General features: G+C 56.3%; 1 protein-coding gene across 4 annotated transcripts in view; it reads right to left on the bottom strand.

Moving 5' to 3' along the window:
• ADAR (adenosine deaminase RNA specific) overlaps positions 1-23,014 on the bottom strand; it is a 39,165-nt gene extending 16,151 nt beyond the window's left edge. For 3 of the 4 annotated variants that reach the window (XM_047839594.1, XM_047839596.1, XM_047839595.1), the window contains exons 1-2: positions 7,411-7,546; positions 1,907-3,336 (exon numbers count right to left, since the gene is read on the bottom strand). In XM_047839594.1, coding sequence (XP_047695550.1) covers positions 1,907-3,336; positions 7,411-7,425 — 1,445 coding nt within the window. In that variant the 5' untranslated portion in view covers positions 7,426-7,546. Of the gene's footprint in view, positions 1-1,906; positions 3,337-7,410; positions 7,547-22,923 lie in introns of those variants that run through there. The other variant, XM_047839597.1, reaches the window with a different exon arrangement.
• Between the last annotated feature and the right edge of the window lie 803 nt (positions 23,015-23,817).

The following is a 23,817-nucleotide window of genomic DNA, read 5'->3' as shown; positions in this document are numbered from 1 at the left end:
CCACCAAGGGGGAAGGGCCCTGCCTTGCGGAAACAAAGCGGCCAGGGCCTGCGTCCCCAGAGCTCGTTAGAGTGAGCACTTGGGGGATGCCTGCGGCCTGCTGACACTAAGTTAAGACAGAGCCCGTGCAAACGATGACGAGCCACAGCCACCGCCACCGCCACGTCTGTGGTCGGCCGGCCGCCTCTGGGGGGCGCCTCGCTGCCCAGCCTCACGCGCCCTGACACCCACGGGGTCAGGTACCTGCCACTTCTGGGGCCTGCCTCTGTCCCCAGCCTCCCTCAGAGACACAGAGCTCTCTGCCTTTGAGTCCCTCTACAGGTCTGTGTGTGAAGCTGGAGAAGAAAGGACTCCCCCTTGTTATGCAGAAAACCAAAAAGCCTTTGTTCTAGGCCTCAGGACTTCGCTTGGACCTCCTACATTCAAGTTTTCAAATTTGCTCCGCTCTTTGCTCAACCTGGGATTTCATTTAGGAAAGTAGGTCAAGTTTCTGGTTCCCCGGGTCTTCTGATGTACCCGATGCTGTCTTACGGCTGGAGTTACAGGCAGGCTGGCCACAGAACCCGCTGCCCCCCAGTGTGGGGGGAGGGGAGAGCCTGCCAGCCACCGGCTGCGGGTCCTGGCCTCGCAGCTTTATTAGGACATGCCCCCCACCCCACCCCACCCGCCCGCCAACACCCACCCTGCAAGGGACAGGGTCAGCCGCGGCTGGGAAGGCAGCCCGTGGCGAACGCAGAGGTTAGTGGAACCCTCTCCCACCCCAGCTCTCCACCAGGCCCTTCGGCAGCTCCTCTGGGCCCACCCGCCTCCCTCGGTCTGTCCAGGGGCCTGCAGGGACCTTTGGGGCCGGGCCCGGCCGGCTGCCTGAGTGAGGAAGTTTCTGAGTTCACGGCTCAGGAGCCACAGCCAGGGCTCGCCCACCCATGTGTGCAAAGGCGGTGGGTGAGATTAGAACCGCCACCTTCAATGGGCAGGTAGCCGTGAACTCGGAAGCCGTCCTCTCCCGGCAGGAGCGGAGCGGGGTGGGGGGGGTTGGGGGCCGGGACCTGAAGCTACTGCCTGCACGGGCAGCCTGGCCCGGCTCACCCGTCCCGTGCCTCTCTGGAAAGGGGGGGAAGGCGCACGGAAGGGGGGGGAGTCGTGCCTCTCTGGAAAGGGGGGGGAAGGCGCACGGAAGGGCGGGGGAGTCGTGCCTCTCTGGAAAGGGGGGGGAAGGCGCACGGAAGGGGGGGGAGTCGTGCCTCTCTGGAAAGGGGGGGGAAGGCGCACGGAAGGGGGGGGAGTCGTGCCTCTCTGGAAAGGGGGGGGGGAAGGCGCACGGAGGGGGGGGGGAGTCGTGCCTCTCTGGAAAGGGGGGGGAAGGCGCACGGAAGGGGGGGGGAGTCGTGCCTCTCTGGAAAGGGGGGGGAAGGCGCACGAAAGGGGGGGGGGGAGTCGTGCCTCTCTGGAAAGGGGGGGGAAGGCGCACGGAAGGGGGGGGGAGTCGTGCCTCTCTGGAAAGGGGGGGGAAGGCGCACGGAAGGGGGGGGGAGTCGTGCCTCTCTGGAAAGGGGGGGGAAGGCGCACGGAAGGGGGGGGAGTCGTGCCTCTCTGGAAAGGGGGGGGAAGGCGCACGGAAGGGGGGGGGAGTCGTGCCTCTCTGGAAAGGGGGGGGGAAGGCGCACGGAAGGGGCGGGGAGTCGTCTCCATCACCTGTGGCCCGGGGGGACGCGGGCGCCACGCCGAGGCGCGAGGGCGGCCCTGTCCCAAGAAGCTGCGTCCCAGCCAAAGGCCCAGCCCGCCCCTCGCTCGGCCGGGACTCTGGCCGGCTCCCGGCTCTACATCTGCAGGAGGGGCCGACGCGGGCGGTGCAGCCAAGAGGCAGAGACACCGAGGGGGGGCGGGGGGGCCCCGGGCGGGCTCTTACCGGGGCTCGTGGGGCGGCCCGCTCTGCTCCAGCAGGTGGAACTCACAGGGCTGGGCGGCGAACTGGGCGTACTCCAGCAGCCCGCTGACGGGGTTCTTCAGCTGGCACTCCGCCAGCTTCTTGTAGGGCGAGCACCGCGGCCAGCCGTGACCGTAGAAGGAGGGCATCTCCATGATGGCTCGAAACTCACCTGGGGCCGCGTGGATGCTGTTCAGGTCATCGGGGATGTCGTCCGTGGCCCACTGGCCGTTCTCAAAGTCCACGTACCCTGTCTTCGAGGGGCCGTTGTCCTGGGCGGGCGGCTTTGGCTTCGCCGGCTCCGGCGCGGCCTCCCGCCTGCCCTCCGGCTTTGCGGCAGGTTCCCGGCCATTCTCCGCGTCTTCTGTGGCCGCCGCGTCGTCCGCGGCCTGGGGCCCGGCCGCGTCGCGGGGCGGGAGCGCCACGTCTCCCTTGGCCTCGGGGACGGCAGCCGGACCGGCCTCGGGCGCGCCGTCCGGGTCTCTCTTTATCTGCATCCGCTCGCGCTTCCTGTCAGTCAGGTACCACACCGGGGGGGTCGTCCCCTGCCGGCACACGTCCCCCTGCCGTTCCAAGTCGATCAGCACGGCACTGACGTCTCGGGCCTTGCTGAGGCCGATGTTTTTGGCCAAGTTCAGGGCAGAGGCGTTGCACACGTTGAACAGGTAGCTGCAGATCTTCTCTTTGATCTCAGCCATGTCCGAAGGCTCAGGAGCGGCTTCCGACTCAGACTCGGAGCTCCGGTCTTCAGGGTCCAAACCCGGGTCCGAGTTCCCAGCGCCCTGGCGAGCACGGTCTGTGTCGGCTACTTGGCTACGCGGGTTCCAGGCCTGAACCGCGGGGGCGATTCTCCACAAGGGGGGCGTTCCCGCCTCCTGATGGAGCTTACCCTTCTTTGCCAGGGAATATAAGACTCGATTGACTTCCTTCTTTGGGACTCCGAGCTTCCCAGCCAGATCATGTGCTGTGGCCGCCTTCCCTTCCCCCAGCTCCCGCAAAAGCTCTAAGACCGTCCGTTCCTGGCCCTGGCTGATACCTAGGTCCTGGAAACGTGAGGAAAGCCTGTCGACGCCTCTCCTCGGCAAAGCCCTGCCACGTGGGGCAGGACACCAGGACCCTCTCTGGAGCACCTGACTTCTGGGAGGCACGCCCCTGGGGATACCCCAGGTCTCCAGTCCCCTGCTTCTGGCGGGTGGTCCTGGAAACCGCGGCCAGAGTGCAGGGGCGAACGGTGGCAGCGGAGGGGTCTGCTTTCCAGTGAGGGGCACGGCAGGGAGCCGCCCCCTGAGAAACTCTATTTGCTGGAGCTGGAAACTATTCGGGTAAGATCTTGGCCCTGGCTGCTGGTGTCTAAGCTTGCTGGGCTCACGGCCTTGAACTGGGTGGGAGTGGTGCCTGTGGAGGGCGAACCCCTGCAGAAGAAGACGGAGAAGAAAGCGCATTAGGAGGGCAGTGGTGAGCCCGCCCCCCAGGTCGGTACTGCCTGGGGCGCTGCACCTGACTCTGGAGGGGCGGGGTGAGGGACGAGTGGGCATGTGACCCAGCAAGGGTGCCCCCCCCCCCCCAGCACTGCCTGGGGACCGCCAGAGGGAAGCATGAGGGAGCACGCGAGGGCTCTCATGCCGCAGCCGAGCCTCTCCAGCAACCTAGCGCCCTCCTTCCCCTTTGGCAGGATTATGGGGAGCCGAGAGGGAATCCTTCCACCTTCTAAAATCATTACCCTTCTGAGATTAAAACAAACACACAAACAAATGTTACTTCGTTTTAAAAACAAAACCAGAACAATAACCTCAAAACGCCCAGGGAGTCAAGGGACCAGGAAGCAGCCTCGGCAGGGCCCCAGCGTCTCTCCGCGGGGTCCCGTTTGGACCGGGGAAGAGAGCGAAATGCGCACGGGGACTGATGAGCCGGAGGCCCTCACGGGCGCCCAGGATCCGGTTTTGGGGGGCTGGACGGTTTCCTTGGGAAAAAAAGGCCACTCCGTCCTCACACTTCAGCGTGGTGCCCAGGTACGGAAGAGACGCCGGGCACTTTGACCCAAAGCCTCCGAGGCTGGACGGGTACAGCTGGCAGAATCCTGTTCCCCGGGACGGCGGCCCCAGGCTCCCTCAGGCTGCCGCACCTTTACCAGAACACCGGCACCCGCGAGCCCGTCCCGCCCCGGCACGGACCAGGCTCACCCCCTGCCCCGCCCCGGCTCCCCGGAGGACAGCGGTGGCCAGAGGTGCTCAGGGACCCGGGGGTCAACATATACCCACAATGCTCCTCGCGCTCGTCCCCTTGTCTGAACTTCCCGGAGGCTCCAGGGACCTGCTGGCAGCTGTGCCTTCGGTGACCCTCACCCTCTGCCCCCCGCGTCTCTGGTCACAACGAGGGGACTCTGGCACTTGGCTGGCCACGCTCCGGCACCCTCACGTGGGCTCCTCAACAGCTGCCACACGAGGGGCCCGTCCACTCCTCACTCACTCCCCCGTTACTCTAGCCGAGGCTGCCACACCTCAGACCTGCACCTCGCCCCAGGGTCAGGAAGCCTTCCGAACGGGACCAGACGGGTCTTCGACCGAGCGGCCAAGGCAACCACACACAACACGGAGAACAAAAACACGCGGTCTGAGGGCTGCAGTTTGCAGATTCCTGCCCCTGCCCGAGGGCGACCCCCACCCCCGGTCTGTACACCTCCCACCGTGCTCCCGTGGGGCTCCCGTGGGTCCACGGCTCCTGAGGCTTCCTGCCCTCCACTCGGGGCCTCGGGGCTGGTCCCTCTTCTGCCCGAGGCCCCTGCCCCTCCTCCTGCTCCAAGGCTTCCACGGACACGCAGAACCCCTGCTCCTGAACTTGGGTTAGGTGTCCCCTGCGGTTGGCTTTGGTGGCCGTGCACTGGCAGCTCTTCACCATCGGTCCTCCTGCCGCCTCCCGGGGAGGACGGCACCAAAGGGCTCCTGCCACCTGTCCGTCCGCGTCCCTTTCTCCCACCCTTACGTATAACCAGTCCCAAGATTTTGTCCAAGGGCCGCTCTGCCTTCCCCTTGATCTCCTCCACGCCACCCCCCCGCTTCAGAAACAGTGTTCAAATCTAGTCTCCGCAGCCACCGCCTGGTGCTGAAGCTCAGACGACCCGCCCGCTCACGTTCCGCCACAACCTCAGACGCCACACACTCTGGACCAAACTAACCTCCTCCCCCCGCCCCCCCAGCCCCTCTGCCCTTCTTGCCCCTGTGGACTGTGGACAGCCGCGTTCTCCCTGTGGTTATGAAAAGTAGAAACCCGAGCCAGCCCCGGCCACCTGCCTTCCTCCCTCGTCCCCATCTGCTGGCTGGTTGCAGAGTGCTATCCCCCCCGCCCCCACCCCGCTTCTCACAAAGGTGGCTTTTTCCAGCACCAGCCTATTACCTCTCGCCCGCCCGGGCTGCCACAAAGCCTGCACTCGATCCCCTGTCCCGCGCTCTCTGCCGCCCCCATCACAACTGTGACCCAGTCCCTGGACAGCTCCTTAATGCCACCTTCCCTGGAGACCTCGGACTCCCAGCCCTCTGGAGTTTCCTCTGCTTGAACCCCTCCCTCTCAGCTTTACCTTTTAGCATACTACCGCTTTTCTTGTTAATGGCACAGACTGGTAGGTGCTCTAGAAATTACTCAAGCCTCCGCTCCCAATATTCCGCAGGTAGTACCGATGGGGGAGGGGCACAGTCCACTTCACAGGGAGCTCTGGAGGGAGGAGGACCTCGTCCGTTATCTCTGCACTCCTAGCGCTAAGACAGCTCCAGCCACAAAGCCGATCCTGAGCCAACACTTGTTGAAAAGACGACCCCAGGAGCGCGAGCCCATCTCTGCACCCCCCCTCCCCCCGCACCATAGTGCTGCGCCCAAGCGAACGAGGGCACAGAGGGAGCTGCGCCCTCACAGGGCTGTTATGGGGACTTTAGGGATTTTCCTGTTAGCTGTGGCAGTGACGCGGGTAAAAGAATTTTTTTTTTTTTTGCAGAGCGGCTGAAGTCAGTTTCTAGCTAGCTGCTTTCTAGATTTAAACTGCTACTACTTGGCAACACTTGCAAAATATCTGAATGTCCCCCTACAGATGAGGGGCTGAGCTAGTGAGGTAGTGAGGCTATGGGACGGCAGGGCTTTGTGGTTTTTTTTTTCAAACAGCGTGTTGTAATCTACCTGTATTCACCTGGAAAAATTTAGGAATGACACAAAGTTAAGTTACATTACAAAAAGGCAACTTGAAGAACATTATGTTCTATCTCATTTTGGAAACAGAAAACCCCCCAAGGATATACGCATGCGCATATATACGAGTGCACAGAGTGAACACGGAGAAAAGGGAAAGTATACTGTGTTTGTTCATAAAACTTATTTTGAGGAAATCTACAGGGAGGTTATTTTGTCTTTATGCCCCCTTAAGTCTCCTGAAAGCCAAGCCCAGCCAAAGCATGGCTTGGGGACAGCCCTTTGGAGCCACTGAATGGGAACGAGAGCAGGACAGCGGCAGCCAGCTGACGGGGACCCTTCCAATGTCTCAACATCTCCCAGCCGGTCCGCGCTCACCGGCCTGTAAATTCGCTCTCGTGTAGTTGCAGGAATCTCGGCTCAAGAGCTGAGCCCCCCCCTTTACCACACGGGCTCCACCGGGCAATAGACTGCTCTGGGCGAAGGAATGCTTTCCTTTCAGACCGGGAATCCCTAGCCCTTTGGCAGAGGGGAACGAAAAGCACGCGTCTTTGAAAAACGGAGGCATAATTTACCCAAAGCGCAGACTCTGGCGTATATCCTATGCGTTCTGATCGCACAGAGTCCGAGCACGCGCGGCCCTATACTGTGGCCACAACCACGACCCGAGCGCCGCCTGTCCCCACACCCCGCCCCCACAGCCGCTCCCCGGCCCATCTGTTTCCTGTCCCCCCAGCGCAGGGCGTCCCCAAGTGTCATGTAAACGGACTCGTGGCCTGTAGTCCTCTGAGGCTCGCTTCCGCTTAGCAAAGTGAGCCTGAGGTTGGCCCGTTGTACCAGGGCTGTACCAGGCTCCGTCCTCTTGCTGTTGCCTAGCGGTACAGCACTGTCCCCATCCCCCGGGGCGCTGGGCCAACCACCTGTTGAGGGACGTTTGGGTTTTCCAGTCTGGGGCAGCGATGAATAAAGATGCTGTGTACAAACTTTCTCCCACAGGTGTAAGGGCTGGTTTTCATTCCCCAGGAGCCTCAGGGAAGTGGAAAGCGTGCAGAGAGGGTACGCCTATCAGTGAGGCACACTGCCCAAGAGGCGCCAGCGCTGGGCGGCTTCAGAAAGGCAGGGGGCCGCCTGGACCGGCGCTCAGGCCGGGCGCCCTTGCCCGCTGCTCGGCTCTGCACAATCGAGGGGCACGACGCAGACGCCCAGAATGCGGCGCGCGCACGCCCACCCACGCTCACACCCGCGCGCACACGCCCACCCACACGCACACACGCAAACGGGCGGGCCCGAGGCCCGTTCGGGCGCCACCGGCTCACCTGCCTGGGGTCCATGGCGCCCCCGACGCATGACCTGGAGCGGCGCTGGCGACCCTCCCCCTCCGGGCGCTCCCCTCCCCAGCTGGGCCGGCCCCCCCCCCCCTTCCTCCGGGCAGACGCACTCGCCCCCGGGGAGAGCGCGGTAGGCAGCCTGGGCGTGCGGCCGGCCTGGCTGCGGCGAAGTGGCCCGGCTCAATTTCACTTTCGTTTCCTCCGAAGGACCGCCTCTTTGGGAAGTTTAGCGGGAGGAGGGGTTTGAGCGGAGCCAACAGACGCCGATCTAACCGATCTAACCCTCGGCTTGCAGGACCACTGGAGTCACTCCTTCAGGAAGGCGGCTACGCCGCACATGCCCTGCCCCGCCCGGGACCCCCGGGGCACAACTCCCGCCCCCCCCCCCCCCAGCCCAGTTCTGTGGAAACAGCCCGAGGCTAGGCCTCTGCCTCGGCCGCCGCCCCCCCCCCCGCCCCCCCCCACCCCCCACCACTTACCCCCCCAGCAGGTTGTGAGCGACTTAAACCCACCACCGCGGGGGCACCATTTAGGGTCTAATGGTGACGCCATCCCAGCACGCCTTCACAGCTCTGCCAGGTAGGCGGGCTTGACTCCCAAATTACGTGCAAACTGAGGCCTGAGGCGGGCTGCTGATAAACCCAGGCCTCACTCTGCACCCCCACTGTGCGCTCACTGCAGTTATGACTCCCCCAAAGATAACTTCTGTTGTCTGCTGGGGGAAATTCAACTGATCCCACGTAGGCTTGTCCAAGAGGTCAATCCTATGGTCAGCAGTCCACATTCCTCCCCAGTGAGAAACTGATTTCCTGTTTCATCGCCATTTCGTCCCCACGGCCTGTGAGGCCAGGATGCCCGGCTGGTGCCCTTTCCCTCCGGTCTCCCTGGAGCACCCAACCTCCAACTCCCCACGGGCAGTGGGGCTGGGCTCTCCCTCCTGTGCGTCTGTGCGTGTCCTCGGAGGCTTAGAATGTACCTGTGGCGCTGCTTCTGACCAAAGGCTCTCAGGGGCTGCCTCAAATATCCTCTCCCCAGGAAGCCTCACCCAGCTCTGGGTTGGGGAGTGGGTGCCTCTGCAGCCCCTCATTTTGTGCTTCTCCGTTACTCCGCGCTTACCCTACGGAGCACTTTCTCTGTGCTCTGAAAATGCCTGGGTCCTTGAACGCAGCTTCCCACGTGCCTCCCACGCGCCTCCCGCGTGCCGGGGAAGGGCAGGTGCCCTTAGCCAACAGTCTGCTGGGGAGGACCAGCACTCCCGACAAGGATCACAGTGCCGTGCCTCCTGAAATTCCGCACTTAGTGACTGACCCATAATCCACTGCGTGGAAAGAATAACCGGTGGGTAGAATGTAGCACAGGAACTCGATGACGCTGGAAAGATCAACAAACCTGTGAGACCGCGCTCGATGTCCTCACATTGGGGAAACGCACGGGAAGGCCACAGACTTACTGCCCACCCCCAGACCGCGCTCGACCACGGGGGCAGCAGCTCCCACTCCCTACCGGAAACCAGTTCACGATACGCGGGACAGGCGGGAATATACACGCCCTACAAGTGCGCAGTCCCACTTCTACACCTGGACGCACGTACACAGAGTGGCCTTACTGGGAACAGACAACCCGGAAACAGCCCAAACGTCCAGGAAAAGTGCAACGGATAGATGGCGGCACATACTGGCGACGGAACGTTCCACGGCGTCAAACACCACAGAGCTGGAACCACACGCAGCACAGTGGGTCATCATCTAAACAGGACACTGAGCAAAGACACACTACCTGTCCACTTACATCACGTCCCAAGCCAGGCAAAACTACAGCGGGCACCTCACAGAAGCCAGGACGGGGTCACCTTCAGGGAGGAAGAAGGGTGTTCCGACTGGGAAGCAACGTTCTGGGTGCTGGCGACGCGGCTGCTGGGCCGCAGCTCATGAAGTCACATACTTGGGCTTTCTGTACATTTCTGCGTGGATGTGCTACACTTCACAATGGTAAAAGGTTAAAAACGAGAAACTCTCCGTACCTGACCCCAGCCCGTCTCCCTATGTTCTATTTTCTTTTTTTTTTTTCAACGTTTATTTATTTTTGGGACAGAGAGAGACAGAGCATGAACGGGGGAGGGGCAGAGAGAGAGGGAGACACAGTATCGGAAACAGGCTCCAGGCTCTGAGCCATCAGCCAAGAGCCCGACGCGGGGCTCGAACTCACGGACCGCGAGATCGTGACCTGGCTGAAGTCGGACGCTTAACCGACTGCGCCACCCAGGCGCCCCTATTTTCCATTTGAGTAAAATGCGTTAGGTCTTACCTCCGTTTTCCTGCCTTCGGGCTAAACAATCCCATGGCCTTTGACCCTTCTACCAGAATGTTCCGGAAAAGCCTCAGTCACAGCTACAGGGAAGGTGCCTCTTCCGTCCCTTTAACCTCACATGGGAGGCGGTGCTCAAGCAGAAGGCTTCACTCCCCAACAGAGCGTCAGCTCTCTCCCGGAAACAGTGCCAACTGCTCGTCACCGTCCCAGCAGCTCCCTTACTCGCAAGCATCTCGCGGCCCCGGGTGCTTGGCTCCCACAGGGCAGTGACGCTGCCGGCCATCTGTGCGCTGTGCTATCGTGGAGACTCCACACATTGGATGAAACACTTTCTAAAAACTAACCAAAAGTAACATGTCACTTGCAGAACGTTGCAGAAAATACCAAAGAGCAAACAGTCCAAATGCTCCCCCCCACCCCCACTGGTCTACCCTTAATTCACCAGGGCCTCCCCTCCCCGTGTTTCCTCTGTGCACAGTGGCACCGTGAGCACACAGGTGCCCCCCGCCCCCCCCCCCGGGGCCAGGTGTCCGGCTGAGAAATGACTCCAGATGCAAGTCGTCCTGACTACATACCATCCAGGGTTACCAGCTACGACCAGCCACCGGTGGAGAGCTACCCGCTAGGACGAGGTACAGAGCCCCTCACTCCTCGCTCGGTGTTCTCAAAGTTGGCCTTCCGCGTCATGGCTGCAGAGCACTGGCTGCACCTGCCTTCAGGGGCCTGGATCCCCCCAAGCCCCGGGGAGGATCCGTTGTCACCCGGGCTGCAGAGTGGCTTTTAGTTTCCAATCTCTGCTATCTTTGCTTTTTAATTATGAATGGTGGTCTGGCTTTGTAACGATTAATTTGGCTTGTTGTGTATGACCTGGCTGCTGCAGGGTGTATATTTACAAGTCCTCCTAGTCCCTGATGTCCTACAGGCAGACAGGGCTGTGCACAGGGGCTACATCGAATCCTCTCTCCCTTCTGTAAGGCAGATGTCTGCAAACTCCTTCCGTATTTGCTCGAATAGTTCCGCGGCAAGAGGCACGTACTGCGTGTGAATGCAAGCTACTTAACTTGCAACACGCTATCAAAAAAAGTAACAAATTACTAAGCTATTTTTAACTATTAGGGCATCTTTTCAGAACAGGATATGCACATAAATAAACTCCCTTTCTTACCTTAACTCCTAGGAAACACATAATAAGCCCACTAAGCCCACGTTTATTGCCCTTTTTGGTTGCTGTTTCCCTTTCGGTCCTTTATCACTGGGTTTTTTATTGCACCACACCGACCTAACTTTCAACACCCTCAGGGCCTTCCCACGTCGACCCCACCAGCTTTCTGCAGACAGACCGGTGACCTGCCGGCCCTGCCGACCAGTGCCCCTCAGCCGCGTTCACCCTAACGCCTGTTCTGATGTTAATCACTAGACTGGCTTTTGAAATCGCAGCAGAGCAAAAGGGCTGCCTCGGGAGCCCCAGGAGACCGTGAGGTCTCCCTCAGCAGCAGGCAGGCGCCTGGACCCAAAGTCAGCCAGCAGAGGAGCGAAAAGTGGTATTTATCAACTATCTATAGGCACCAGGCATTGTGATAGCAAGCATTATCGTATGTCAAAGATATAATATTAGGAAGAATAGCAAAACCATACTAATAGTAATGGCTAACAGGCTGTGCTACCTAGTTCACATGAAAGTTTATTTACTTAATGTTTATTTCATTTTTGAGAGAGAGCGCGAGCAGGGGAGGGGCAGAGAGAGAGGGAGACACAGAATCCGAAGCAGGCTCCAGGCTCCGAGCCATCAGCACAGAGCCCGACGTGGGGCTTGAACTCACAGACCACAAGATCATGACCTGAGCCGAAGTCGGACGCTTAACCGACTGAGCCACCCAGGCACCCCAAATGTCCTTTTTTTAAAAAGAATTTTTAAATATTTATTTTTGAGAGAGCGAGCGAGCACAGGCGCGCGCAAGTGGGGGAGGGGCAGAGACAGAGGGAGACACAGAATCCGAATCCGGCTCCAGGCTCCGAGCCCGACGCGGGGCTCAAACCCACGAACTGTGAGATCACGACCGGAGCTGAAGTGAACCCTTAACCAACCGAGACACCGGGCGCCCCTCACGTGAGAGTTTAACCCGTGCGTGTGCATTTCGTCTTCTAAAACCCCCGCACGATGGCCCTCTCGCGACCCGATGCGCCAAGCCCCGCCCCCGAAACTGCCTCTCCTACGGCGGCCGGCCTGGCACACGGCACACGGCTCACTTCCGGTGTGGCGCCGGCCCGCGGAGAGCGTCGGCGACCGGCCCACATTTGGGCTCCTCTGAGCCAGGGTCCAAAGGGGGGCCCTCCCACTCACCCTCGCCTTCTCGTCCTCCCTAGGGCCCGGCCCGTGGGTGGACGGGCTCAGCCCCAGCTCCTGGCAAGGGTCATGTCCCTATCTCCAAGGCTCGTAGGAGGCAGAGGGGACAAGCGCAGTCCTGTGCTGGGCGGGCTCGAAGGCGGCCTCTGCCCCTCAGTCCGCGCTGTGTCCCGGGTGAGCGGGCGGGTTTCACCAACAGCCGGTTGCTGCACAGCCACGTGCCAAGGGGCGGCTTCCCGGCACGACCCATTTACTACCGAACCGACATGCTGACGTCGTTTTTCTCTCCGCGCTCTAGTCTGCACTGACCAGCTTGTAATTCTGTCTTCATAACAGTCTTGGAAGGAGTGTACTCGGCCCGCGTCTCGGTTGCCGTAGAGCTGGAGACTGGCGACGGCCGAAGGGGCCGAGGTGGAGGGGCTCTTGGCACACTTCTGGTGGACGGACTTTCTGTGAACGAAAGCGGAGCCATCTCCAGGCATCTGCAGTGTTCTTTCCAGAGGGAACGAGTAACACGTATCTCTAAAAGCCTTCCTTCGGCACCGACGAGTTCACAGACGTTCCCGACTACACACACCAGCTCTGTGTACAGAAGGTGTGTGAAGACAGAGGCGAGGTTTGAAGAAGGTGGCCTCGAAGACAGGAGTGACGTGGCCACAGGCCAAGCGATGCAGGCGGCCACCCGACACTGGAATGGGATGCTCACCTAGAGCCCCTGGAGGGAGCAGGGCTCTGCGACACCCCGATGTTGGCCCAGGGATGCGGATTTCAGATTTCTGGCCTCCGGACCTTTGAGAACGATTTTCTCTTGTTTTGAGTCACCAAATTCATGGCAATCTGTACTACAGCTCTAGGGCGCTGACACGCCATCCTGATGGCCGGGGCAAACAGGGAGCTCCGAGTGCGAAAGTAGCACAGACCTTGCTCGGTGCAGGGGTTCCTGCCATCTGAGGCTATCAGAGGAAAAAGCTGAAACAGACCGGCTGTCAGAGACGACATGTGCACAGCCACAATTTCCATGTTTTACTGAAACCAAACAGTACGCCTTTCCCATTACTGTCTGGCAGAATTAGAACCTTTTGTTTTATTTGAAAAAATATTACAGACACTGTCCAGCACAAATCAACAGCCGATACCATATTTAAAATGGGTTAGGCATTCCCAATAAAACGAGGAATAAAGTAAGGATGGCCACCACTACTGTTATCTTATTTCAATTCTGAGATGCACCTCTAACATTTCTGATATTGTGATGTCATTACAAGGTGTGTATGTATTTCATATGATAGCCCCCCCGGGCTATTAATGAATCAGTAGCATGCTTTATGCTCAAAAGTCTTAAAATGAAAAAAATACGGTACTTAACATTGTTTCGGAAATTCTAGCATATCCTAAAGCAGAAAAAAAGATACACTAAAAGTAGAGAAAAAACGGATTATTTGCAGATAATATCAGAACTGCAGTTGACCCCAGAATGAAAAATTCTTAGAACCAATGGGCAGTCAAGGAATATGGCTGGATATAAGAAAAATATACAAAACACAACTTCTTTCTTATGTGTAGGGTAAAAATACTGTACTCTTAACAGCAACTAAACCATTAAAAAAATAAACATCTAGGAATAATCTTAAGAAATGTGAAAGCCTACATGTGGAAAGCCTACAGAGTATACAACTCTGCTGAGGAGTGTATTCTTAAGTACAAGGATACGCCAACCCCAAATGAGATGGCGGGACAATTTACGAACTGAGCCAAAGTAAGTAACTGGTCACTGCAAGTTCTAATGAGGTCAGGGCAGAAACGACTGAGTATCTGACAAATGATTACTTACGCTGTCTTAATTCTCAGCAGTCTGGTACGACACAAGGATGGAGCTCCAGGCTGACAGGGCAGGACCACGTTCCCTAAAGCGTGTATACTGGTCTGACATGTGACAGGGAGCCAAAAGCAGCAGGGAGGGAGGAAGGGTATGTCAACACAGGGAGCTCGGCCAACTCATCGGCTTCTGGGGGGGGGGGGGGGAACGTATTTGGAGCCTTGTCTTATAGTAATAAGCCAAAATAGATTACAAATGGATTAAAAGGCTATTTGTAAAGTATTCTAAAAAACTAAGTCAGAATGTCTGACTTGTTTCACAGCAATGGAAGACATCTGTTCACTGCAGATAAAGTTTTGTGGTTCAAAAAACAGGACAGTGTTTAAGAATCAGTTTAAAAATATATTAATAAAAACATGAAAGCAGAGAGGGAACCCGTTACAACACACGTGGGACCCAGAGCTGTGTGCGCGTGTGCGTGTCAGACACTTACACACAGCGGTGAGCTCTGCTCTGCAGCCGGCACACCGGCCTACCCTTCAGCCCCCATCACCCGAGAGGCACACAATCACGGTCCCCATGTTGCAGAAGAGGAAACTGAGGCAGACCAAAGCCACGGAGGTTGCTGGAAGTCCCAGAGCCAGCACTCTGGCTCACAGCAGGTGGCCTTGGCCTTAAGCCATCCCCACGTTGTACTTTTATCAACAGTACGGTGGATAAGAAGGCAATTCGCACACACAAACAAGAAGTATAAATGCCTGTCAAACATTCGGGGAAACAATCGCACTAACAACTAAAGGCACGAAAATGTAATAAATCCGTCAAAAAAAAGAAGACTCCCCAGTGGTAGCTGGGGACTCTACGTCTGCCTTCACAGTCTCATCTTGGACTCTAGGAACCCACGCTGGCCCTACCCAAAATGTTCTCTAATAGGATTAGGTCACCGCCATCTCCGTCCTTTAAACCCTTTATGGCTACCCACTGCTCTTTGGATAAAGGCCCAAGGTCACGACAAGGTCTGCAGCATGCCCCGCTTCCTGGCTAAACGTCCCCTAAGCAGGCTTCACAAAAGGCACCTTCCGCTCTGTCTGTCCAACAGCCACAGAGCACTCTTGCAGGCACACACTGTTTTCTCCTCGTCTTGTCCCTGTGCCGGGAGCAGAAGGCATATAAAATTTATAGTACCCATGACCCTAGGAAGCTTTCTTCACGGTCTTTAGCACTAGCTGCAGCTAAGCATTTGCAGGCTATCTGATCACGCGTTACGTCCGTCTCTCCTGAGCAGTACAAGTCTTACAGCCGTGACCCGGCACGGTGCTTTGGTGACAGAAGGTACGTGACGAATCACCTGTCAGAGGAGTATGCGTTAATGACTGGATGAAAGGAAGAGGTGGGAGGGAGAAGACCAAGAAGGGAGGGGGAGAAACAGCTACTTAGATGACGGGTCCAAGTGTTGCACGAAAGTAATTGGACACTGGGCGTCAGGGGTCTCAAGTATGTCCGTGACTTCAGCTAACAGCCAACAGCCATTACCACTAATGACAATGTAATCCTAGGACTACATCGTTATTATTAGTGAACATAATAATAAAGATCCATCTTGAGGAGGAAAACCCGAAATCTAGTATGAAAACTTAGGTTTGCGACAGCATTGTTTACAATAGGGAAAAACTGAAAACAGGCGTCAAGTCCAAAGTTGAACACATGGTCACATAAATTCTGGAAGAGCCATGAATTAGTTACATGACACATAAGAGTGGTATTTACAGAGTTAATGCCACGGGAAATGTTTAAATCACAAGCGAACGGAACACAAAACTAAACACAGAACAACTTCAGCTTTTGGAAAACAATGCGCCCAAGTGGCAGGTACCGACCAACCCCACAAGAAAGGCTTCCTTTCTGAGGCAGCCCGATTCTGCCCACCTTCCTCTGAGAAGGCCAGGCTTCCTCCCCAGCCCCGGAGGGAGGATTGTGGGGCATCTAATAACCTCCTCTTGGCGATTCCGTTTCTCCCGCCAGTGATAACGTGTGACAATTCTGGCCAAGAAAACACAAAAAGCTGTCAGGGCTTCCTGTGACAAAGGATTCCTGCTGCCAACAGGTGATGTCCTGCGGTGGCAGAGTGGAGGCCGGGACAGGGCCGAGCTGCTCAATCAAGCAACCCCAGCACGGCCTGTGTGCGGGATAAGCCACACGGCGCTGTGTGAAGCACGCCAACACGCACGGATGTCTGACAGGCGTAGTCGCTAGTGATTTTATTCAATTTAATAGTTTTCTGCAATTTTCAAGTTTCCTGTTATAAAGCATTACCACCCCTCAAGGGGGGGGGGGGGTCCAGTAAGAATAGGAAAACAAATACAAACGGCATAAAACTTGCCCTTAGGATGCGCGAAGCCTGGGGGTGCCGGGGGCTCAGTCGGTTAAATGATTGGCTCTGGACTGCAGCTCAGGTCACGATCTCGCGGTCCGTGGGTTCGAGCCCCGCGTCGGGCTCTGTGCTGACGGCTCGGAGCCTGGAGCCTGCTTGGGATTCTGTGTCTCCCTCCCTCTCTGCCCCTCCCCTGCTCGCACTGTCTCTCTCCCTCTCAAAAATAAACATTAAAAAAAGCAGCTCAAAGTGTAGTAGTGGAAACAGTGTAAGACTCCGCTTCGCAGCTACCAGAACGGCTCAAATAAAAACACCTGAACAGTATCTGAACCTGGGGAGGCTACGGAGCGACTAGAACTCTCATACGCTGCTGGCGGGAACACGAACCGGTGCCACCACCGTGGAAACTGTTTGGCCGCTCCTTCTAAGGCTAAGCGTCCCACCACCGACACCCAGCAACTATAGTCCCAGGCACGCACTTCCCAGGGAGATACAAAGAAGCGGCCACAAAAAGGCGTCATGTAAGGAGGCTAACAGAGACCCGCGCAAGAGCAGGAAGGGGGAGTTGCCACCTAACGGAGACAGAGTTTCGGATTTGCAAGAGAAAAGGTTCTGGACGGTTGGCGAATGTACGTGAGACGACTGTACCATATGCTTGAAAACGCTACACTTCGTGTAGCGATGTGTTTTGTACCTCAACAAAAAAAGACGAAAAAAATGGTCATAGAGCTTTATTCTTAAGAGCCCTAAACTCGAAACAAACCAAATGTCCATCATGTGACGAACACACAAACACCTGATGTCCGTTCACACACAGGGTAACGACCCGCGCGACCCGCTTGATCCCGACCGGAAGAACCACGCACAGAAGTGCACATTGTAGAACTCCATCTGTGTGAAATTCTACAGCAGCTCAGCTAATGTATGGAGATAACAGACATCACAACAGTGGTGGCTCTGGGGAGAGTGGTCTCTGGCAGTGGCACGAGGGAACTTTCTGGGGTGATAGAAAGGTTTTAATTTCCCGATTTGGATGGTGACTAGCGGACATATATATTTATCAATATTCACTGAAATATTTGCCGTCTAGTGCACGTAATTGCATCTTAATGAAAGAGGGCCTTAGGGAAACAGCACATAAGGGCTGGAGGGGCTCCACCTGTCCTTTGGCTACACACGGACGAGTTCTTACCCCACACGGACAGCCACAGAGAAACGCTATGCCGTGCGGCGATTCGTGGATATGCTAAGCACGTTAAAACTAAAAGAATGATACATACATATGTTTCAATCTCAGTTTTGTGGAACAAGCTTTGATATTCTGATAAATTATTTTAAAAAGGAAAAATATGTATGCACTAATGTAATGTAAAATAAAATATAGACCATCTAATTCAAACTGATTTTATTTAAAACATGATGCAGCATTTTCATAAAATATTTGTTAAAATCTAAAATAAAATAGAGTATTAGCTGTTTAAAATAATAAAAAAAGCAAAACATAAAATACTGGAATACAGAATGAGAAAAAAACACTTTCAAGCTTGCAAGCAAAGGAAGAAATCAAAAAGCACAAAATTCGTCTACAGAATAACGAAAAGCAGGTTTTGTACGTTTAATAAAAAAGCCAAAATTAGATGGCAAACAACAAATCAGAAAAATATCCACGGCAGATAAAGTTGTTTTTATAAGGAGCACATATTCAGGTTTTTTAAGGGAATTTGTATAATTTGTAAAAAGTAACTTAAATGCAATTAAGTGAATAGACAAAATATTGACTGAGCATTTAAAAAAATGGAAATAAACATGATAACCGTCTGTAAAGAGCTCAAACTTAACCGTAAGAAAAGATACACATTAAAACCAGACAGTAATTTTCAATTAACAAAGATTTTCCGGTTTTCGTTAAAACGCCCGGTCCCGGACCAGACAGGGCGCTGGGCAGGGTGCTGGGCACGCGGTCTTCGAGAAGCGCGTCGGGACCGAGCCCGGCACCGCAGGCCGCAGCAGACGCAGGCGGGGCCCGGTGCCTGGAGGGGAGCGTGGGGTTACACAGCGGCCCTCACCCCAAGCGTCTATTTCTAGGAGAACTACTCTGTGCTAAAGAAGAAACAAAAGGGCACCCGCTCCCTTTTTCGTTGGGAGTGGGCATGGCACAGGTAGGCTTCTGGAAGGTGAGGCCCCTCTCCGGGAAAGACGGATGGGCTCTGTATGTAGGGCAGACGTGGGCCTTCCCGGGGACAGGGCGGAAGACCAACACCGCACAGCCCCGGGGCCGAAGCGCCACTGGCCCCCCATCCGGCCGCCACACACCCGGAGCCAGCGCGGGGCCGGGAACAGAAGCGCCCGGACGAGCGCACAGGGGAGGCAGGTGCAGATGGCCACGCAGAGCTGCACGGGGCGAAACGCAGTAAGTCCCTGAGAGACACCCGTGCACCTCTACGTCTGCAGCCCAGAGACGCACACAGAACTTCATTTACTTAACAGCTGCGACTGTAAAACCCCAGAAAGGTCAGGGGGGCACGCACCACAGGCCGGCCTCTGCAGGGTGAGGTGAGCTGCAGGTCTCATCTCTTTTAGAATTTTCTAATTGGGATTTTTTAGCCTTTCTTGAGTGTTTGGTATTCAAAAGGAAAAAAATGTTAAAGTTCACAACGCTTGATCCCAAAACTCCAATCAAAGAATGAGTTATTTATAAAAGGCTTAGAACAATGCCTGGCACATTATAAGTGTTCAAATGAATGTTTTAAAAATAAATACCCTAAGGAAAAGTCTCAAACTATGGAACAAGCCTCCATATACACCATATCATTGTTGAGAAAGGTTTGAGTGGGGAGCGAAACATTTCACGGGGTGGAATTTCACGTGGCTTCTCCGTGGGGCCCGACCTTGGCCTGTGCAGGCACACGGGGAGAGGCTCTGCGTTTGCAGGGTGGGCCCGGGGTCCTGGAGTCTGCAGACATTTACAGTGAGAACTGTATCTATCAGGCAGACTGGAGTCCTCATCAACACGATGCCAGCATTTTCTCCCTGTGGGCAGACTTTCATTCATGCATTTAATAAACACTTATCCAGCACGTGCTACGTGTCAGGCACTGTCCTAGGCCCTAGAAACACAGCAGTAAATGAAACAAAAATGCTTTCACTCATTATTCTCATGAAGCTGATGTTCTAACGAGGAGAGACAGGCAACAAACAACCATGCAACACCGATGGGTTCTAAGTGTGAAGAGAAATACGCCAATTAAGGAGGGGGGTCCTCAAATCTACAATAGGGCCGAGTTCCGGTGTCGATCCATAAGCAGAGAGAAGGGGGCCTAACCCATCGACGGAGGCCCAGGGAGGCTTCTGGGAGAATCGTGACCTGAACCCCGACAGCAGATCGTCTGAGGGCGTGGGGAAGGGCGGATGTGGCGGGAGCACGGGTGCGGAAAGGTCAGAGGGCACAGGAGCAGGGCCACACAGCAACAACTTGACGGACAAGCAAAACCAGGGCGGGTGTCCCAGTCGGAAGGCTCCGGAAGGGCCTCGAAGTAGGATCCGAGCAGGGGTGCGCGCACACGTACACGCGGCAGTCATCCCACGTGGTTACGGACAAGCGGTTTACTCTGGCATCCCAGGAGTGGGCCCGTGACACACCTGTCCAATTATGGTGTCCCTGTCCCCTTGTCCACAGTGACCAGCTTACAGTGCAGAAGAGCACTGCAAAGTCATCAGCTTGGGGCTGCCGGTGCGTACAGAGAAAACAGCAGAAAATGAGGCCAAGAAGCAAAAAAAGGAGAAGAGAAAGGCAGGGCCAAGAGTCTGTGACACTATTGCAGCCACACCTGAGGCTCATCCTTGGACTTCCAGTTAAATTGTCAAAGGCGGAGGGGCTCTTTTTTGCTGGAGTTCACACTGGGTTTCTGCCATCTACGACTGGGTCAACGCACCCTCTTTTTGGGAAAGAGCTTTACTCTGTGTGTGGTGGTGACGGGGTTCAGGGGGGATGAGAGCATACACGCCGGTAGAGTTTCTCCCATTAGGGTTGATGAAGACGGTGAACTGGGTGCTTTAGGGCACCTGGGAGGGTACAGAGGCAGTAACAGCGTCTCAGGTGGAGGAACTTGGGGGGGCGTGTTAGTCTATATGGGCGAGGAACATAAACCTGTGAGTTGGTATAATCCACTCTACAGCCCTAAGACATCGTCAAATAGAACCCAGAACGACAGCTGACGGAAACCACCACCAACATCAACCGTTTGAAACCAGTTTACTATTCCCACATTAATGCCCATTAGTCACAGGTCTTTCCTAAGTATTTCATATTGCCACAAAGCTAGTATCTTGAACTCTTTACCTCTATGCCAAACAATCATCCGGTGTTCTCCAGAAAACTTAACTCAGGCAGCTGGACCCAATATGGTCCAAACCTAAGATGTTAAAGCAAAATAAACTGCTATATCTCAAGAGATCACTACAGATGCCCAGAGCTCAGATTCTCTTGTTCACATATTTGAAAACTCTCATCAGTTGGTCACAGATCAGAATTCCAATCTTGGTCTGAGACACAGCTTTAAATCTTTAGGTCCTTGGGAGCACCTGGGTGGGTCAGTCAGTTAAGTGTCTGACTTCAGCTCAGGTCATGACCTCCGGGTTTGTGAGCTTGAGCCCTGCATCGGGCTGACTGCTGTCAGCACAGGGCCTGATTTGGATTCTCGGTCCTTTGCTCTCTGACCCTCCCCCACTGGCGTGTGCACGGTCTCTCTCAAAAATAAACAAACATAAAAAAAAAAAAAACAACAAAACCCACCAAATCTTTAAGTCCATGAATAGGAAAGATGCTCATATTATACTGTTACTGTGTAACAGTGGCTTAAGGCAGCCTTTGTGTATTGAGCAATGGGTCTCAGTCTGGCAGAAATAACAATACCTCAAGATTTTTTCTTCTTTCCGCAGGCATTTCCCAAATACCTACTGCGTGCCCACGATCTCAGCACTGTGTGCCCGTGAGCCTTTCCTTTTTCTCTGGGTGAAAAGGCCAAATCTCGGTTCACATCTGGACCATGCTGGGTAAAATGTAAAATAAAAGATAATTTATCACTGAACAATTTGAAATATTATTCTTGCAGCAAATACTGGCCCTCTAAGCTCTGCTTATGCCTCCCTTATCCCCCTACACAGGTTCACACTGCCAGGGCGCGCTCTCCCTCTCTCTCTCTCTCTCTCTCTCATCACTGAGAAATAACAAGGCTCAAGCTCCATACAGCCTGAGAAGCCTGGGTTCTGGGTTCAAGTTCCAGTTCTGCCATTAACTAGTCTCCGGATTGTGGCTGAGACTCCTATTCTGCATCTGTAAAAAGGGGATATGCTTACTTCCTGCACTGGGTTGCCGGACGAATGAAAGAAGTTAGTGTACGTAAAGCGCTGGGGACAGTGTCGGGCACACAGCAAGTGCTCAATAAGAAGCAATTATTGATTAATAATTAATTAATAAGTGAAGCCCTAACCTCTTTCCAGTTCTACAATTTTATGAGGTCTTTAGTAGAGAGATTGTGGGTTTTGACATCCCCTCCCCCCAAGTCTGCTTCATCGTATCTGGCAGAATAGCAAACATCCAAAATAGCAAAAAGTTCCCCGCTCTCAATCCGCCGAAGCAACGGGGCACCTTCGGCAAGGGAGCAAGTTCAAGCGCCTGGGTGCCATGCCCTTAGTCATAACAGCTTGACACTTCGAATTCTGACAATTACCGTGCAAAGTAGACATCATTACCTTCGTTTTGCAGAGAAGTTAAATAACTCAGTGTCGCACAGATGGCAGACGGCACACCTGACTCCAAAGCTCACGCCCCTTTCCACTCTTACCTCTCTGCGGCCCGTGCAGCAAGCACGCAAGTGTTTGTTAAATAAAGAAAAAGACATCCGGAGGCTTCGACGCGAGGGGGACAAGCCTTGCTTGGTAAAGATGGAGTTGGCACCTTCGCCCACATCCGCTCGACAATCTGACGCTCCCCGTGACCTACTCGGCCTGCCCCTCCGGCAGCAGCCACCGTAGGGACCTCTGTGTGCCAGTGCCCTGCCCTCCCGGCTAGGCGCCTGCCGAGACTGCCCCCCGCTGCCCGGAAAACCCAAGGACAGGTATCCCTTCTGGAAAGGCAAGTTTCCCAAACTCTGACATCACACGGAACACCTGCGGCAGGCTTACCCGCTAGCGGGGCGCAAGAATCACGCCGAGCGGATGGAGGACGGAGGGCGGGGAGGTGACGCAACTAGGCCTCCCGCAGCAGGGCCAGGCCGAGGCTCGGCGCGGTGGCCGCGACCCGCAGCGGGCTGTCCACGGCGGACGCCCACGCCTTCCCCGCGGGAGGCGCGCAGGGCCGGCGCGGGCCAGCCGGGGGGCCGCGGGGCGCAGGCAGTCCGGGCGGGGAGGCGGCCCGGGAGCCCCGCGAGCCCCGCGTCCAGCCGCTCTCGCGCCCAGGGCGGCGGCGCCCCCGGTCCCCAAGCTGCTGGGCTCCGGCCGGCACGCGCGCCAGAGCATCCGCGCGCCCCGGGCGCACACGCGCGCGCGCGCACGGGCGGGCGCACACGCGCACGCACGCACCCTCCCCCCCCGCCCCCGCCCCGCGCCCCCTTCCTCAGCCGCTCCAGCCGGGAAGGGGATGCAGAGAAGGAAACAGCCTCTTACCCGGTGCGGTGATCCTCCGGGCCGCGGCCCGACCCCACAGCCTGCCACGGCCGCGGACCCTCCCCGCCCGCCCCCACCACGTAGCCGCGCCACCGCCGCCGCCGCCGCCGCCGCCGCCGCCGCCGGGAATCAATGGCCCGGTCGCCGAGTGGTGACGTCACGGCGCGCCGGGCGTGGGCGGCGGCACCACGTGACCGTCGCCTCTTTTGTCTGCGTCGCGGTGGCGGGGGTTCCGCCGTCCCGGGCTCCCGGGGGCTCGCCGGGGTGCTGGTGCGGGGGGCGGCCCGCGGGTGCGCTCCCGGCCTGGCGCGGCCCGAGGTGCCTCGGGGGTTTCGGTGGCGGTCAAGTGCACGGGGCCGGTTACGACGACGCCGCAACCGCTGGTCCTCGGATGGCCCGTTTATTTATTTGTTTTCGGATGGCCCGTTTAATTTCGAAGGTCATTCGGTGTTCGCCCTCTCACCGCCCGACCCACTGACTTCAGTGTGGGGATGAGTCTCCATCCTTCACCGCTGCCGCCCCTCGGAATTCGTCTCCATCCTGATTTGTGTTTACGGCAACTCTTCCATCGCTGCAACGGACTTTCACGTTTATATTCACTATTAAGCGATATAACACTACTTTCGTTTTTTAACTTTTGTCTAGCGTTCTGGACTTTTCACAAAGATGTTGCTAAATGTCTTGGCTAAAGGTCAAGCTGCTTTAACAAGCCACCACGGGTTTAGAAACAACAGGTTCTCAAGGCTGGAAGCAGGGTGCCAGCCTGGTCCCCTTCCTGGGGGTAGGCTTCTGATGTGGCCGAAGGCCTAGGGGTCTCCGTGGGGGCTCTTTCCTGCACCCCCAATCCCAGTCACGAGTGCTAGCGCTTCCCAGTACGAGGGCTTCAGCGTGCTT

Source organism: Prionailurus viverrinus, chromosome F1, assembly GCF_022837055.1.
Source record: "Prionailurus viverrinus isolate Anna chromosome F1, UM_Priviv_1.0, whole genome shotgun sequence".
NCBI lineage: Eukaryota > Metazoa > Chordata > Mammalia > Carnivora > Felidae > Prionailurus > Prionailurus viverrinus.
Note: the sequence above shows the minus strand (reverse complement) of the source record. Positions and strands in the feature narration are given on the sequence as shown.